The 18,924-nt window shown below is 39.0% G+C and overlaps 1 protein-coding gene across 6 annotated transcripts in view; it reads right to left on the bottom strand.

The window, feature by feature from the left end:
- NOL4 (nucleolar protein 4) overlaps positions 1-18,924 on the bottom strand; it is a 383,263-nt gene that overhangs the window by 122,028 nt on the left and 242,311 nt on the right. For 4 of the 6 annotated variants that reach the window (XM_073212743.1, XM_073212739.1, XM_073212741.1 and 1 more), the window contains exons 7-8: positions 12,586-12,756; positions 11,683-11,874 (exon numbers count right to left, since the gene is read on the bottom strand). In XM_073212743.1, coding sequence (XP_073068844.1) covers positions 11,683-11,874; positions 12,586-12,756 — 363 coding nt within the window. The remainder of the gene's footprint in view (positions 1-11,682; positions 11,875-12,585; positions 12,757-18,924) is intronic. The other 2 variants (XM_073212744.1, XM_073212740.1) reach the window with 1 other exon arrangement.

The following is an 18,924-nucleotide window of genomic DNA, read 5'->3' on the forward strand; positions in this document are numbered from 1 at the left end:
AAAACCTGTATTACAGTCTACAGACTATATGTGTATTTTTCAAAGAATTTATTACCTCTTAATAAAATATGTGCCTCCAAGTAGAAAACCAGTGTTACCCTAATTTTAAGATAAATATTAATAATAATACCCAATTCATATTGAGTGCTTAGGATGTACAAGAAATAATATAAAAAAAGCTTAGATTCACTATCTAGTTCAGTCTTCCAAACAATGCCTGAGAAAAGTACTTATATTACTAATATTTTAGAGAAAAACAAATAAAAATTCTGAGAGGTTATAAAACTGGCCAAAGATCACACAGCCACGTATTTGGAAACACCTGGGTTCATATCTAATTCTGATGATAAACTGGGAATAATTCCTATAATTCCTAGTAAAGAATCATTCTCAATTTATAACTAAGGCCTCAGTGGGCTTAAATAAAGCTAGAACTGTTAAATACTATGCATCCCTGGAGAGGAATCCATTTTACGGCTAACTCCATTTTGCATTTAAACAAATAATATATTAGGATCTCCCTATACTTCTCCTCTTAAAGTGACTGAAATTCTCATATATTTTCCTATTAATTCTTCAAAACTTTTTCATTAACACAAAGATGAAATTTAACTTATCTAAGTTCTGCCACATGTTCTAAATGGATACAATATAAATTCATAAGATTTTCATGTTGGAGAAACTGGAAGTGCTAAGAAATAAGTGCACATGAAATGTTAGAAAGCTTAATTTCATGCCCAAAATGAGAATGAGGAGGCAGGAAGAGAAATTCTTTTTCCTGTGAGGCAATCCTGCTAGAATTCCCCCTGGTTCTAATACTGATGAATGAATAATAAACATCAATGCTCCTCAATACATGCAGAACTCAGTTACCTGTACCTGGTTATACAGAACTAAACATGAGTCTTTTGCTTTGTTTTCCTTTGTAATTTGGCTCTTATCTATTTCATAGCTCAAAAGTAATAAGGAGAAGAAAATTAATCAATTTTGGTCCTTACAAAAGCAATTTTGTCACAGAGAAATTTAAAACTATTGTTTAGCATGAGTCCCGAGAACCATTCTCCCTGGGCCTCTCCTGCAGTGCCCTTGAGAGCCGGGAGCCCATTCCACTGTCACTGAGCTAGGATCTTCCTGGTAGATGATCAGCAGTGTGTTAAGGGCTGTAGCCATGGATTCCAGCAGAAATGAGTACTGAAGATTCCCTCTTACATTAGTAAGAGGGGCCATAAAACACAAAAGTTTCCATCTAATAACTTGAGATAAGAATATTTTGACAAAAAAATCTCAAATGCAAGCAATTCAATAGATAGCTTATGAAAACCAATATGTCTCCCTTTGTTTGAATACAGCTCGGTAAATATACTATTTGGCATGTATCTTTGAAGATTTTAAAATAAGATCCTGAAATGTATGTATTCATACACTCTACATGATCTGTACCTAGACTGAAATATGTTACCATTTTTATCCCTGGAGATGAGATAATGCTAACGTCCCCCCACCAATTATCTCTTCATAATTAACTGTCACTCTCAACTGGGATGAGTTGATCTTTCCCCAGCACTGTTCTTATTGTAGTAATTATCTACACCCAAATCAGTGGTGGTAGTTTCATTAAACAGATGGCTCAACTGTCACATGGAGCTTTTGGAGTTTAAAAAGTCACATTTTAATTGGGGACTGGAGATGTGATTGCTGTTGGCACAATGTGAATGTGGCTTTTCTATACATGCATATCAAATGACAACATCAACAAGCTATTCCATTTTTTGGTCTTAAAACTATAAACTGAACAATGTTAGAGTCGTCTGAACTTATGCTGTACCTTCAGGAGGCTGCCAAGTGTTTTATGATTACAAAAAAGTAAGAAGAAATCTAGAATCTAAGATTCTGGCTAATGTTAATACAGTAACACTGTGTCTAGACGGGAGTGTTTCATGGCTTAATCACATTTTAGACAAGTCCAGATTAGGAGCAACTCTGACATTCTCCCAAGATTTTAGGTAGATTTTCAAAATAACTAAAGCAAATGGTTCAGTAGTCATAGTTTAGGTGCGGTCCTTAATTAAGATTTTTTTCTTCCAATCTTGTTAGTTGATAAAAATACATAAATTAAGACTTCTGCAGCCTAGTTAATATCTTATCTCCCCATAATGGTGTATCTGTGCATAACCCGTTATGGGGTTATAACCTAATTGTTATGGGTTGTGCAGAAAGCTGCAGCTCTTGTGGGATCACCTATGGGTCAGGTAGCCCCACCTGCAGATGGCATTAGAATCAGGTAACAGTTTTGCAACTAAGTCAGACTGACCCAGACATTATGATACAACCAGTTGCTTGCAACCTGACTGCTTCTGTACCAGACATTTGCTTTAACACCCTGCCAGGTATCATTATTTCTACTTTTATAAATGGCAAGACTGGATTTAGTCAGTTACGAATGAGAAAAATAATCTCCCTATCATGAGGCAGTTAAAATTCCATGAAGTACAGGAAGTCAATGATATGTTCACTTACTTATTCAACAAATACATTTAATGAGCACTTTCTCTCTTCAGGAACTGTGTCAAATCCAAAGATATGGAGATAAATGAAATTGATACTATTTCTGCCATCACAGGGTTTATTTTACAAGCTAATACCTACCTAGCAGGTAGGGTATGATACACATGCAATAATGTACATATATTGTGTATTTACAAACTTTTCTCGGCAATTCTGAAATCCCAGTATTATATAAACTGAAAGATTTTTCTGAAACTTGAGAAAAACCCAGTTGGCAGAAAAACTGGCCTGAGAATACTTGTAGTCTTACTTTTGTCTACTTTCTGTGAATATTTTTGTGTTTTGTGGCAGAATAATGTATTTGTACGTGGGATGTATTCTCAGACCCTGCAGTGAGTGTGTGCAATAAACGAATACATAGTCTATCATGTTCCTAAAATCTTAAAAGTTCTGAATTCTGAACCACAGATGATACAAAATTTCAAGTAAGAGCTGTGGATATGGACTGAAATAGCAGGTCAACTGTTCTTACCCAGTCCTGTGTGGTTCTGTTGAAGACAGTAAGTGCCTCCCTGGCCTGCCTCAAGCCGTATGACCCAGGCTTGGCCACTGTGGGAACTCATCTTTCTGTTCCCGGTGACCCATCCAAGATGGACGTGTGACCCAAAGAAGGCCAATTGGCTCTTCCGTGGGGCCTGGGACCTAGCGCTGGAACATTGCACTTGAATTGCACATTTTTCCAATAGAGGCTTAGAGCCGCTGAAGGCAACATTCCCTGTGCGGCGAGGACCTGCGGGAGAGGCAGACGGATACACAGAGATGAGCGGTGACGGGAGGGGCAGCAGCAGGCCCTGACACCCAAGCCCGTGGATACGAGCCGGGCATGGATCCCTGGACTTCCTGGTTACCTGAGAAAATTCTCTTGGCAGATCTAAAGGGAGTTTTAAAATGTGTATTTAACAAAAATGCTAATTAACTCTCATCTAGGCTTTGATTATAAATAATTAATTAATTATGAATTAATGAAGGTATGTTGACCTTAATTTTAGGACATTTTTATTGGACTTTAATAATGATCTTTCACAAATATATGAGGAATTAATAAGTCTTATACTTGACAATTAGAATCCCAGTTTACCTGACGCCTTCTGACATCACCCCTGAATGAGACAAGAAAAATCAAATGCTTGACTGAAACGATCAAGTGGCTGCTGACTTAGATCTCCACCAGGAAACATCTTTTAATTCTGAAAAAAAGTGACTATATTCTTATGATTTTTGTGGATGATGGCACCTTTTACCCTAAGAGTTAGTGTGTGAAACCTAAAGCTATACACAAATTCTACTCATATAATTAATATCACTACACCTATCACGAATTAGAGGAAGATATTTTTTAAATAGTGTTTAAGAATTAAAAAGAGAGTTAAAATTAAATGTTTTATGTATGTCTTCTTTAGGGTGAAAAATATCCCTAAAGATTTCAAATATATTGAGCTAGATTTTTAGTAAGCAAGTAGCTTCTAAAATTGAAATAGCAACTGCAGAATACTGTGAAACACACACACCAACAGAAATCAGCTTATCTTTCAACTAATTTCTACCACAACATAACATGTTAGTAAATGTCCATTCATTCACTCAGCTTCTATTCATCAGTTCTGATCCAGTCGAACCAAACACTGAGCAGCTTTCAAGAGCACCTGCGCACATGTGCAGGACACTGCGGGTGATACAGATGGACGGGCCAAGCAGCAGAGTATTCGCGGAGCACAGCGCGGTGTCAGGGAGCCAAGGCCCATAGATGCGAGACAGTAAGGAAAAGCAGGAGGAAAGACTAGAGAAGGATGCGCCACAAAGTGCGACTCGCACACAGAAGAGAGAGAGATTTAAGACTTCTCTTAGCTAGAAATGAGGGTCAAGTAGATAAACACATACTCAATTCAGTCCTTCAAGTGGTCAAAAGATTGAGGCTGTGAGGGTTTTGGGTAAAGGGCGTGTGTGGAGTGCATTTCAGCTCAGGTTGCATTTCCTCATGTTCCTTAAGCTCCAGGTACCAGGAGGCAGGAGTTTTTACATTTGTTAGCTACTGTTGGTTTCCACATGTAATTTAAGTGCTTTTTGTTTCCATTTTTTCCATAAAGAAGCTGAAGCTCAGAGATACAAGGTCTACAGGTAACCAGCAAAGCCTGGGTAGGAACCAAGATCCACAGGCCATTCAGGGTGCTTTTCTTCAGATTTCTCATCAATGCTGCTAATTTTCCATTGTTTCCTTCAGGGTTCAATGTCCCTTTTCTTAGAGGACATTTTAATGCATCTGTAGACACAGCCTGTGAGTGGGAACCCCAGGACTCGTCTGAAGCATCTCTTTCTTCCTCACTCCAGAAGTAGAGTTTAGCTGGGATTTGATTTGTAGATTAAAAGTACTTTCTCTAAAAAGACCTGAAGACTTCTTTTCTTGGTACCTTTATGACTGTTTTCTGACATCTCCCTTGAGCACAAGAAATGTGCTCATTCTGTGTCTCTGTTTCAGACAACCTCTTGTTTCTTTCCAGTGACATTTAAGAATCTCTTGGGTCTGCTATAATTTTTCTATGAGCTTTGTAGGTGCAACTCTGGTGATGAAGTTCCTGCTCATCTCATGCCCTAGAAATCTCCTCTTCTTTTCACTTAACTAGGTGCTTAAGGAAATTGTTATTCTTTATTCAGGATTTGTATTTTTGTAGTGGGAAGGTGGTGGGGGTTGGGGGGTCACCACAGGGTGAAGGTCAGCAGCTTGCTAAAACCACAAGATCCACTGAGGGGCAACCCTGACGACTCTGTTGGCTACACGGCTACGTTCCTTACGCTCTGGTTACTCTCCAGCTTTGATACATTTAGCGAATAATGAGAATATTGTACCCACAATTCCTGAATCAGGAAAAAATCAGGGTACGAAGAGAGCTGAGGTATACCCACTGAGGGAAGGAGGTGGCCCATGTGGAGGGCTGAGCTGCTGCAGGTAACGACCAAACGCACTGGGAGACAGAGTCGACAGGGGCCAGACCACATGCAAAACATTCTTTATAAATCATTATATTAAGTACCCTAGATTACATGCAAAACATTCTTTATAAATTATTACATAAAGTACCCCTAAAGCCCTTTTCTTTAAAAAAATGGAGACTCAGAAACACCACACACAATGGTACAGCAATTGAACTAAGCCAAGAATTGACAGTTTCAGAAGGCCATATTCTAACGTGTTAGTATAAGAAATTCAGGATTTATTCAGAGGCCTGACATGACTAGAGCTGGAGCTGGGGAAGACGGTCCAGGAGCAAAGGCAGATTTTTCGTGAAGCCGAGGAAATTTGGACAGCAGGGTCCCAGGACTGATCAGGGCTCCTGAGCTCTGGATTTTGAAAACATTCCAGGTAGGGAAGCCAAATTAAAGTCAGAAAGTATTTACGTGTAAGTGTGTCTGAGACTCATTCAAAGAGGTAGCAGAAGAAAGGGTCTGAATCTTCAAGACCTCCGTTTTTTAAGATTTTTGTTTGTGGGGTCTTTTATAAGTGTAAATAGATATCCTTCTGCCTAATTTTCCACTCCATTTGTACTAGGCTTATTCTTATAAAAGGCTCCAAATTTTATGTTCTGTCCCTGCCTAGGAAGAGAAGGTAGGAGGTATGAGCCGGAAGGAGGGTGTCGAGTTGGAAGGCTAATGCCAGAGTATCAGTGTGAGGTGTGGATCGCCAGACACGAAATGGCAGCACTACAGACCTATAGGACTGATTTGGGAGATACAGCAAAGGAAGAATTCCCAAATTCAGCGTAAGTAGCAGGACACAAGCCATAAGTGTAAGAAAAAGTCCAGTCTCAGCCCCAGCATGTGGACTCTGGCATAAATGGCAATGTGGCGCCAACACGGGAAAGCAGCAAGTCAAGAGCCTCTCTGCTGGGGACCTGGTGGACGATGTGGGAATGAGTGGGCAGAGCAGGTGACAGGAATACAGAGTCCAGTGAGGGTGCAACAGCTCATCGTCTAGGCATCTGGCTGGCCTCTGGACTACACCCCAAGCCTTGTAGGGGTCTGGGATTCTCCTCTGCGCATAGAGTGCTGTGCCGAGGGGTGGACACCCGCAGCTGCAGCACGGCTATGCATGGCCAAGGCCAGAATCTCAGCCAGTGCCCAAAGCAGGGAAAGGCAAATGAGGAAGATAAACAACCAGAGTCACAAGAGAATGGGAGTGACCCGAGGGTGCGACTTTTGGATTTGGTGCAAAGGTCATGGTGTGAGCTGCCCGAGAACTAACCCAAGGGAATGGCGAGAGCCGAGACTGACCACGAGGGCCACGAGTGAGGTGCCGACAGGAGGGACTCGCAGTATAAAATAGTCTTTCAAGAATCGGGGCAAACAAAATGGACACAGATTGTGGAAGAGGAGTTACAAGATTAAGTATTTTCTTGGAATCTGGGGACTTTTTTTAAAGCGGAAGAGAAGGAATTTTCCTCCTTCAGTGAAAAGGAAAAGTTAAAAGTGCGAGTCGGGTGGTTGCTGAAGACATTCTGAAGGAGGCTGAGTGACAGGGGCCGGGGGGCCAGGCTCCCGGGGTAGTGGGCGCGGGACCGCCTCTGTGGGCGCCGCAGGGCGCCCTCCTGGTGCAGAGGCTCCGATGCCAGCTCTCTGAGTGGTTACTGAGACTAAGGCACATCCCTGCTAATAAGGGCCACACTGAGAAAGTGAAACAAATGACGGGTCAGGGCAGAAATTAACATTTTTAAGGAGGTACTAGAGAATGTAATAAGAAGAAATGCTCTAAGTAAGGAACTCAGAGGAGAGCATCAAAGTGTCCTGGAGATGGGCACGGTGACATTGACGAAAGAGACGCAGAAACTGGTGGAAGCTCAGTAAAATGTGTTTGCTAATTAGCATAATTAAGTTAATTGGTCACAAAGAGCAACAGATTGTGTCCTAATTGTGTGAAGAGTCACATGAATAGTAATGGTGCAGGTATTAGAGCTTTTAACCAAGAACTTGAATGAAGGGATGGGTATATTTCTAGTCAAATTTTAGTTTGAATAAGCACTTAACTTCATTTTTCATAATATCTCTATTTGCCAAAAAAAAAAACCCCAGCAAGTGTCACTGTAGCTTTTGCAATGCTTACAATGTCAAAGAAGCTGACTTGAAAACGAATTCAGATCCCTCTACTCTGTTCTGCAATAGGCAAATAGAGATAAGTGATGTGATTAGTCAAAGTCCCTCAAAATGTGTGCTCTGCCCTAAACACTAAATATTTATTTTCTGATGAAAGAACTGTGAGATCAGAAAGCCAGATACCAAAATTACTGAGGAGGGTTCTACAGGATGCAACTAAAATGAACGACTATGAATAAAGAACTTAGAAGATGGTATGAAAGTATGTATGGTATTTTCATAATTAGATTATTTACAGATATGTTTTTAAATTTATGTCTTACTTTTCCAAAAAATAGATCTCAGAGCCACCAGGAAAATATGTGCCCTAAGATAAAGTACACAAACAGGTAACCGGGACCTTAGCAAGACTGGCTCTGAACTTCCCGGCATCATGGCACAAAAGTGAACTTACTGACTTGCATCGTCCCAGTAATGAGAAAATTGTAAAGCACTCTATTTCCACAGGAGACACAAATATTTTTTTCTTGCATTACACTCTAAAATAAATTTCTGAAATAAGTTAACTTGTGACCTAGTGGACAACATCCTTGACAAAATTTTACAAAAAATGACATAGACTTATTGCTTCAAACAAACACAGTTATTCATATAATATTTAAAAACTAAGTAGGTAATTTTTCAAGAGGTTGAGTTCACTGAATTAAAATATCTAGGTTACTTGATCTAACACAGTGTAAGTATCAAAATTCAAGATACAGGAAGAATGATGGACTGTGAGTCTCCCAGACTATCTCCCTTAACATTTTCACTTGAGTTTCATAAACAAACAAACATGTAAACAATATGCAGCGTGCAGAAGAGTCTCTAACAATGCAAATGTGGAAAACAAAAGAGAAATCTTATCACAAAAGACAGATTATTCTCAGGTACAAACAAAACCCCACTTTGTGCATAAAGCTTTGTTTTTAGGATCTTTTATAGATGTTCTTGAATTAGAGATCAGAAGAAACACATTTCTTTTCTGGAAAAATCACAGATGTTCTTCAGAAAAGTAGCCAAAATAATTTGAGAGTCAAAGCTACAGAGTAGAATCAATAAAAATTTGATACATTTGTCTAAGGATTAACTTAATGACTGCTTTGCTCAGTTCTTAAAATGTAGTGAAAACTAAGCCCTCTGCACACTTACAAGGTTTGATTTTCATGAAACATGCCCTTTTACATTCAACTCTGAGGGTTTATGGTTTGACATGATCAGTAACAGTGAACTGATTAAAATTTGAAGAAAAGTATCATAATTTAGTTATTCTACTTCATGCATTTTAAAGACTCTTTGGAGGGATGACATGAAATTCCGGCTGCTTAAGCAATCAAGATATGTGGGGTTTTGATAAATCCAATGAAATATGAATGCATAAATACATACTCAAGATGCATTCAGTGAAGTAACTAAAAGTATTTGGATTGGCATATAAATTCTCAAGGGATAGTGTAGAATAATTAAACATGAGTAGATTTTGTACGAATGACAGCACAAAATTAATAAAAGTGAAAGTCAACATTCTCAATACTATATATGTTCTAATATATGTTGTGATAAACAACTTCTATGGAAATCTCTCTTTCAAGTTCTCAAAGTAAACAGGAATTTTTTGTGTTTCCCTCTACTTAAGGGGTCTCCTGGCTTAAATGCCCAAGCAACTGGGAGAGCTGAGCTTATAGAATATGACACTTTCATTCAATGACACAGAGCCCCTACCAGACAATCCTGCTCTTGATGATTCCATTCTACAAATACACTAGAAACCTCTTTTGGCTGCCTTCTTGACTTGTTGAGTACTGCAGAATACTTTCAGTGCAAAAACAACCGCAAACTGAAAACGATACATTTTCTTCATATCTACCTACATAGAACACAATAGAAGAATGAATTTTTGTTTTATGTTATTTCCATTAAAAAAAACTATGGATATTATCTAACATCAAATTTTAGAATTAGAGGGAAAAAATATTCATGTACAATATTTAGTACATGAATTATCCCAATCACTCCCTTTCCTCTGCTCTGGATCATTGTTCAAAATGACACTCAATCCTCTCCATGCTGCATGACAACAAAGTGATGCATAAACAAGGCCCAGTGCCAAGTGTCATGTCGATGGTGGACTTGGTATTTCCAGTAGAACATTGCTGAGTAAAGGATAAAAACAGGACTAACCTATGATATCAATTCTTAATCCATGTTATTCAACATCCAAGTATATTAGGCCTTGAATTATTACTTAAGCGTTTCACTTAGCAGAACTCATCCCCTCAATGATCATAATGATCAGGGAACATGTCATATCTTCCTACTGAACAGGTCAGACATCTGTTGTAGTTCTCATTACTTTGTATAATTTAATGTACAATATTAAATAAATGAACAAATGAAAGAATGAAAATTTTTCAATTTCTTTACAGCATATTTCCTTCAAGATTAGTTTTTAAACTACCTGATTTTGAGTTGGTCAACTTTGTCTCCTGGCCTATACACAGCACAAGGTTTACAATAAATACTTATCCACATTGAAATAAACATATATAATTAATGAAAAAACTCAGTGTTTTTGATTATCTCAGATATGCCTTAGAGAAACTAAGAATTCTACACATTTTTTTCTCTTAAAGAATGATCAATGGAAAAGAAAACAAATTTTACCAAAGAGAAGAATCTTCAAATAAGATTAAAGTATTTGAAGTCATAGTAATGCCTGATGCTGGTTAAATAAAAATCATGATATATGACATTACCTTTATTGTTACTGAAAGAGGAAAATACGTACTCTACACTGAACTCTGAATGGGACATACTTAGCTTCAAGTGGAATTTTACATCAACTGCTAAGGGGTCCTGAACTTAATGTCAATGCCAGGGTTCTGGGCTTTAACATCTGTCAAGATACCATTTTTGTCTATCATCTCTTTCCTACTGGGTAGGTGATAATTTTTAGATAATTCAATAATGGGGAAAATAGTTTTATTTCATTCAAGCAATCTCTTATATTCATTATCATCTAGACAGATGGCCTCTCTATAAGTAAGTCACTTTTCTTTCAAAAAATATCAAAGATATTTTTACAAGACAATGTAGAATTACTACATTGTCTTGTAAAAATGTAGTAGACAGCGGATTTGTTTGTTTTGCTGTTTCATTGATATCTAAAAAACTATTTCTCACGTATGATATACTCAGAAGCCTCTCCTCTCTATACCAACTCCTGCCCTATCACACCTAATAAATTAGAGGCACAGATCACAAACCTTAACAATCTTGGCTTTTATGGAGCCAAGAGAAAAAAAAATGGTTTCAGAAGTTTTCTGATACATTTCTGCTTATACACACATAAAAACAAAGAGATTTAAAAAACTACATTGTAAATATATGCACTATTTCTGGGTGTAACAGTTACAGCAAGGTGAAATAGAATGTTCGAAAACACCAGTATCTGCCTTCCAGCCCTAAGTGTAGGATGTGGGTGTCAGCTCCTCCACTGCCGGCCAGGGCACGGGTCACGCGGAGCGCGGTGCAGCCAGTCCGCCACACGAGGGCTTCTGCTCCCTGACCCTCTGTTTCAGGGCTTGCTATGGGTTTCACTGGCTCGAAAACGGCTTTCCTTGGATGGACCCACTCATGGCCTTCAGTTCCCGCCCGCAGCACCCGGGGCGCCCAGGTCCGGACGGCACGGACCCCTCTCTGCAGTGGTAGCGAGCACCGCACACGAACGACGTGCGTGTTCCCACGGGCATGACTCCCGCTCCCCCGTATGCAGCAGGGGCCCGGAGGCACGGGCCTCACATACCTTCTTTACTGAGTGAACAGAGAGGGCAAATGCTTCAGAAGATGAGAAGGGGAAGGGGGGAACAAACAAGCAGACAAACCCCTGACCTGACATCATGGGAAAATAAAAAGGACACTAAGATGGAAAAAACAACGTGCCATGGTTTACACAGGGGTCTGATGGGGTCCAGGGCTCCGTTTCAGTTCAAGACTCACCATCTCAAAACCACTTCGTTTCATCCGCCTGCAGGACTTGAGGTAAGTCCGAATGCGCTTTCTGGCGCGCTCCTGGTACTCAGGGAACTGCCGCCTGCATGAGTCAATGATAGCCTGGATCTTTTCTTTGGGCTGCTTAGAGATTGGGACCATTCGGTCCAAGTTTTCATCTACAAACAGCCTGACAAACATCTGTTGGCAAGAGGGAGACAGAGGAGAAGGGTTTGGAGGGCGGCTCTCTGCTGCCCCTAGCTTCCTGTCTTGAATACCGATAGGAAAATACTCTTTTCTGGTTTATGCACTGGAGAACTTTGCAGTGGAAAGCCAGAAATTTCAAGCAAACACCCTTTAAAGACTTTCTAAATGACTGGATAAAAACTAGAGAGAGAAAAAGAGAGAAAAGCAGACAGACAGACAGACAGAGAAATATAGACTACTGTGTAGAAAAAAATCAGGGAGTAACAGTAGACTGACAATTAAGCACCCCATACAATTCTCTGTTCATAATAAATATGACTGCCACGTTGCTATGTTGCACAGGGTCCTAATCTCTGAAACAAAACAGCTGCCTTTTTGTCATGCATGATCAGATCAGCCGGGAGACAGAAGAAATGACTGATGATGGGCATGCTCTTCCGAGGGTTATCAGCTGAGCCCCGTCACCCGCCAGGTGAGCGTGCGCACTCACACGACACAACTCAGTTCTCAGCTCACATTCGGCTTTAAAACTCTAAACAAAACACAGTCATTCTGGTGTCTGGTTGGCAAAGAGTGTTTCATGTACTTTTTAAATCCTTCTGTAAATTAAACAAACATGTCTCTAACATACCCACATTTACCAACAAGCAACAGCATGAAGTGAAGCTGTAAAACATCAGGCCGCCGGGAGTGTGCAGGACTCACATTGAAGGCCTTCAGCCGCTCGGCCTCCACGCCGTCCGTCTGGGTGGCACCCTCAGCGCCAGCATGGTCCTCCTCGTCCTCTGCGCCCCGGGGCAGAGAGGGGTCCTCGGCTCCGCGGTCCGCGCCCTCGTTCCTGCCTGAGTCGTAGCTCGAGGAGCTGTGTGCTGGAGACTGAAAAGACAGGGAGGGGGTCGGGCCTTTGAATTCACTGTGCAAACCCACACATCTTGTGTTGCTTCATATTTCAACTGTTTCTCAAAAATCTTGCCTCAATGAGTTGATAACTCTAGTTGTGCCTATTTTAATTTAAATCAAAATTAAAATTAAATATAAAATTCACTTCCTCAGCCATGCCAGCCACAATTCATGCGCTGAATAACACAAAACACTTCTATCATTGTAGAAAGTTTTCCTGAATTTGGCTTTTCAAGAGCAATTACTGTTTCCACTCAATATTTATGTCAAAAAAAAAGAAAAAAAACGAAAAAGCAACCTGCAATCGATTTTGCACAAGAATTGCTGAGTCATATATTCTTAGAAACAGAAATGACTTCAGAGCTTAGTCGGTCCAACTGCATGAGTATCCGTTAAACAGATAGACAACGGAGTGAATGTATATATTGAATTAATTTATCCAACAAGGACTGTACATAATATTGGTACTAGGGTGCTGTTTACAAGGCAATGTGCTTTAAAACCGCTTTGTAAATTGTCCTTGAGTCTTACGATGGCATCTGATTTTGATTTAGATCAAAGGAGCCAGGTTTCTTTCTGATCATCTGTTAAGCACAGGGCGACCTGATACATAAAAGATCAGTGGCCAACAGGACACCTGAGAGCCATGTCAGTGAGCAGCCGTGGCCCTGCTGCGCCCCCTGCCCTCCTCAGTCAGCCCAGCACCCCTTCCCCTCAGGGACAACCCCTGCTCTGCCACACGACCTTTTCTACCCAGGTGTCTGCACCCCAACTTCGCCTCTAGAAGAAAACTTGCCTGAGATTGAAATCAAGTGTGAATCCAACAGAGCCGACAGAATGGAAAGAGTGCGGAAAGCATCACCTGAGCATAGAGATTCAGGAGCACCTGAAGTGAACCCATGGACCCTTCAGCTGTGTGATACCTTGCCCTCCATGCTCCACCCCTTTGATTTTTTTTTGCTTAAATCTGACTGAGGTCCCTGGCAACTGAGTCTGGAGTGGTATAGAAATCACTCATTACAAGGCCTGATTAATGATCCATGGTTCACATATGATAACTTAGACCCACAGGTAGTTCCAGCTAAATGGATAACATCTCTATAAAGAGCAGCTCTACTCAAATCTATCAACAAAATAAAATGCTTCTGGAAAAACTTTACAATGGGAAACTTTAAATCAGCAGCGTTCAAAATGCCTCCATGTGATCACTACATGTAGCCTGCTTTCAGGATCCCACAAATATATTATTACTGTATAATCAGAGATAGACTAGAATTACTTCATAAAATGTAACGTAAATATTTCATAGGATTGGAAGTATACCTAATATATTTTTAAATGGCAAAATACAATATATATATATATATATATATATATATATATATATATACAATTGAAATATAGTTGACATACCTGTTTTATTAGTTTCAGGTATACAACATAGTGATTCAACAGTTACATACATTATGAAATGCTCACAGTGGTAAGTATAGTTACTATCTTTCACTATACAAAGTTACTACAATACTGTTGACTGTATTTCCTATGGTATACTTTTCATCCTGTGACTTACTTTATAATTAGAAGTTGTACCCTTAATCCCCTTCACTTATTTGCCCATTACCCCCTCACTCCCCTCACAACCACCAATTTGTTCTTTGTATTTATGAGTGTTTCAATTTTTCTTTGTTATTATTATTTTTAGATTCCACTTGTAAATGAAATCATATAGTATTTGTCTTTGACTTATTTAATTTAGCACAATACCATCTAGGTTCATCTATGTTGTCAAGAATGGCAAGATTTCATTCTTTTTATAGATGAATAATATTCCATTGTGTATATAATAACTTAATAACACAGACAACAGTCTAATAACTATTGTACACTTGAAACCAATATAATATTGCTTATCAACTATACTTCAATAAAAAGGGAGAAAAATAAATGCAAAAGATTTCTGTATCTTAATTTTGTATCCTGCAACTTTATTGAATTCATTTATTATTCTCATAGTTTTTTGCCAGCACCTTTAGGGTTTTCTACAGATAGTATCATGTCATCTAAACAGTGACAGTTTTACTTATTCTTTTACCAATTTAGATGCCTTTTATTTCTTTTTCTTGTCTGATTGCTGTGGCAAGGACATCCAGTACTATGTTGAAAAAGTGACAAGAGTGGACATCCTTGTCTTGTCCCTGATCTTAGAATAAAAGCTTTTAGATTTTCACCATTGAGTATGATGTTAGCTGTGGGTTTGCTAAGTATTGCCTTTATTATGTTGAGATATGTTCTCCCTAAACCCACTTTTATTAAGAGTTTTCATCATGAACAGATGTTGGATTTGGCAATGTGCAATACTTTAAAGTATTATAATACACTTCTCTGAATGCCAATATGTGGGGCTCATCTATTCTTATCGTACACATGACACACACAGCCCAGCTGTCTGCTATGAACAGAACTACTTGGAATCATGAAGGATTTATCACCCAGTTACTCAAGGTAAAGAAAACACCCTCTTACAGACCTGAGAATATTCAGGATCTAAATCTAAATCATAACTAATTCTTTTTTTCTCTAAAATATAAACTGAAATATTTTTAACTGGACTGTTTCTCAACTGGGGTGTCATTTCTTGCCTCTCTCAATGCTGAAGATCTGCCTAGCTTTCAAGGCCAATCTGATGAAGTTCAGTTTCCACAAAGATCCCCACTTCCACCTCGGTCGACTTCAGTATACCTCTAGACTGGGAATGCTTAATACCCCATGGCTTTTGAAACAACTAAGCACTACCAATGATTCCTGCTTTCCTTTTCATATTAATTTGCATTTCCCTCCAAGCTAGACTAAGATAGGAATCAGCACATCTTTCTACCTTTTCCCACACATCTAAGAGATGCTCTCTAACTTGTATTTAAGAATGTTTATAGTTTCTCTTTTTCTACAAAGCTATTTGATCTTTAAAAAATAGGGTAATGATACAAGCCAAAGACTGAGAGAAAATTTTTGGAAAAGATACATCTGATAAAGGACTACTATCCAAAATTTCCAATGAACACTGAAAAATCAACAATAGGAAAACAATCTGATTAAATTATGGGCCAAGCGACCTTAAGAGATACCTCACCATGGGAGATATACAGATGGCAAACAGGCTTATGAAAAGATGCTCTACATCATATACCAGGGAAATGCAATTAAAACAGCAATAAGGTACAACTATATACCTATTAGAATGACCAAAATCTCAAATACTGACAAACCCAAATGATGGCAAAGGTGTGGAGCCCCAGGAGCTCTCACTCACTGCTGGTGGGAATGCAAAATGGTGCAGCCACTTTGGAAGAGAGTTTGGCTGTTTCCTCCAAAACCAGACATGGTCTTATGTATACATTATGATACTTACCCAAGGAGTTAAAAACTTACATCTATCCAAAAACCTGCACATGGATATTTATAGCAGATTTATTTATAATTGTCAAGACTTGGAAGTAACTAAGATGTGTTTTAGTAGGTGAATGGGTAAACAAACTGTGGTACATCCAGACAATGGAATATTACTCAGTAAGAAAGACATGAGCTCTCTAGCTATGAAAAGCCATGGAGGCACCTTAATTGCACATTACTAAGTGAAAGAAGCCAGTTTAAAAAGGCTACACACTGTATGATTCCAAACACAGGATGTTCTTTAAAAGACAGAACTCTTCCCTATTGACTGAAAAGTCACTGGCGCTAGGAGTCTGGAGTGTGGGAAAGATGATTAGGTGGAACACAAAGGATTTTTAGGGCAATGAAAATACTCTGTATGATGCGATAATGGTGGGCACATGTCTGTACAAAACCATAGAGTGTACAACATGAGTGAACCCTAACATAAACTATGGATTTGGGGAATTATAATGTGTTAATGTAGGTTCATCAATTGTAACAAATGCACCACTGTGGTAAGTGACATTGATAATGGGGTAGGCTCTGCATACATAGCAGAAGAGGCACATGAGAAAACTCTGTTCCTCTCAGTTTTGCTATGAACATGAAAATGCTCTAAAAAGTTGGGGAATATGAATGTTGGAGCAATAAAAATTACTATAGGCTCCTAATGACCTACATAGAACAGGTGGTCACTGCCCCACAAGACCGCCTCACCTTAGTAAGAACTTCAGGTGGCCAAATCCTTTGTTTCAGGAGCAATTATTTTCATGTCCCAGTAAATTTAAATCCAATTCAGATCTTAAAATATGCAAAGATGTTAAAAAATTACAACTTAGGGCCAATGGAAGACACATATTGGTTTGGTTTGGGGACAGGGGTGCTACTTGGCTCTCTATTCCATGTTTCCTCTTGAGATTGCATGTGTCCCTCCTTCTCAAAGACCCTACTAAAAATACTTTGCACTTCTCTTTTCTCACTCTCTCCTCCCTGACAGAACTGCCAGCTCTGGATCTGGAAAATACCCCACAGGGAAGAAGCTTAATCTGTTTGCTTCATCTGTGATCAGATTAGAGCATAAAATGCTTACACAGCAGTGACACAGTGCTTAATGTGAGGTGCAGCGAGGCTGGGGGCTATTTCTGATATATGCAGCCAAGGGAAACAAAAATAAAACTTTTATTTCTTCATTTTGCCTTAAATAAGGGAAGAACCTCATGAATCTGATGTCAGGCTGTCATGACATCTGAACATAGCTGTGCAGCTCTGATCGTGACGTGTCACACAGGTCAGCTTGCATGTTCACCTTCCACATAAACTGAGAATCTCTTGAGGCTGAGATTACTCAGAGACCAGCCCTTCCCATCTTTATAATCTTGCACAATGTCAAGTACATAGAGGAAATGAAGTAAATGTTTTCTGAATAAGTGACTTACACATTGGAGTACTACAAAAGATGATTTAATTATTTAAATTGCAACTTAAAAAAATTTATCTTTCCAGTTGCTTCTTTTTAAATCGAGGTACAATTGACACACATTGTTAGATTCAGGTGTACAACATAATGACTTGATATTTGTATATACTATGAAATAATCAAATAATCACACTTTATCTAGTTAACATTCATCACTATATATAGTTACAAAATTCTTTTTTTTGCAATGAGAACTTTAAAGATTTATTTTCTTAGCAAATTTCAAATATACAATACAGTACCATTAATTATAGTCATCATGCTCTAATTACAACCTCATGATTTATTAGTTTATCATTGTACTTTTTCAGTCCCTTCATCCATTCTGCCCACTCCCTGCCTCTGGCAACTGCCAGTCTGTTCTCTGTGTCCATGAACTTAGTTTTGCTGTTGTTCTGAAGATTCTACACACAAGTGGGATCACTTGGTATTTGTCTCTCTTTTAACTTAGCATAATGACCTTAAGCTCCATTGATGTTGTTGCAAATGGCAAGATTTCCTTCTTTCTATGGCTGAGTAATATCCATTATATATGTGTGTGTGTGTACTATTTCCTGGATCCACTCATTCACCTGCAGGTGGACACTTAGGTTATTGCCATGTCTTAGTTATTGTGAAAAATGCTGCAGTGAACATGGGGTGCAGATATCACTTCAAGTTTGTATTTTCATTTTCTTTAAATAAAGACCCAGAAGTAGAACTGTTGGATCATATGGTAGTTCTGTTTTTAGCTTTTTGAGGAACCTCCATACCATTTTCCGGCGGCTGCCTCAATTTACATTCTCACCAACAGTGCACGGAGCTCCCTTTTCTCCACATTCTCACCAACATTCACTCAACATTTAAAGAAGCATTACTTCAAGTTTGGAGCATCCTTCTAGGCTAATAGGATTGAATACATCCAAGTTTTTTTGAGGACTAAAAGTTAAACATTTGGAGAGGGAGCTCATTTGAAAAATTAGACATAAAAGTGAATACTTACTCAAAATGCGAAAAGAAATGCAATAAATTACATGTTTCTAAAAGGCTTATAAATGCTACAAACAGCACAAAATCCAGAAAAATAACATTAAAAAACTAACTCACCCTGTGGCCCATCTGTATAACACTGCTTTTCTTCTGCGTGTCCCGCCTCCACACCCTTCGATCACTTCCTCATAGGACAGTGAGTTTGTATAATCTCATCCCATCAGGGGAAGAGAGAAATGATGAGAAATGATTCAGTTTTTACTTTA

This window comes from Manis javanica, chromosome 9, assembly GCF_040802235.1.
Source record: "Manis javanica isolate MJ-LG chromosome 9, MJ_LKY, whole genome shotgun sequence".
Taxonomy (NCBI): Eukaryota; Metazoa; Chordata; class Mammalia; order Pholidota; family Manidae; genus Manis; species Manis javanica.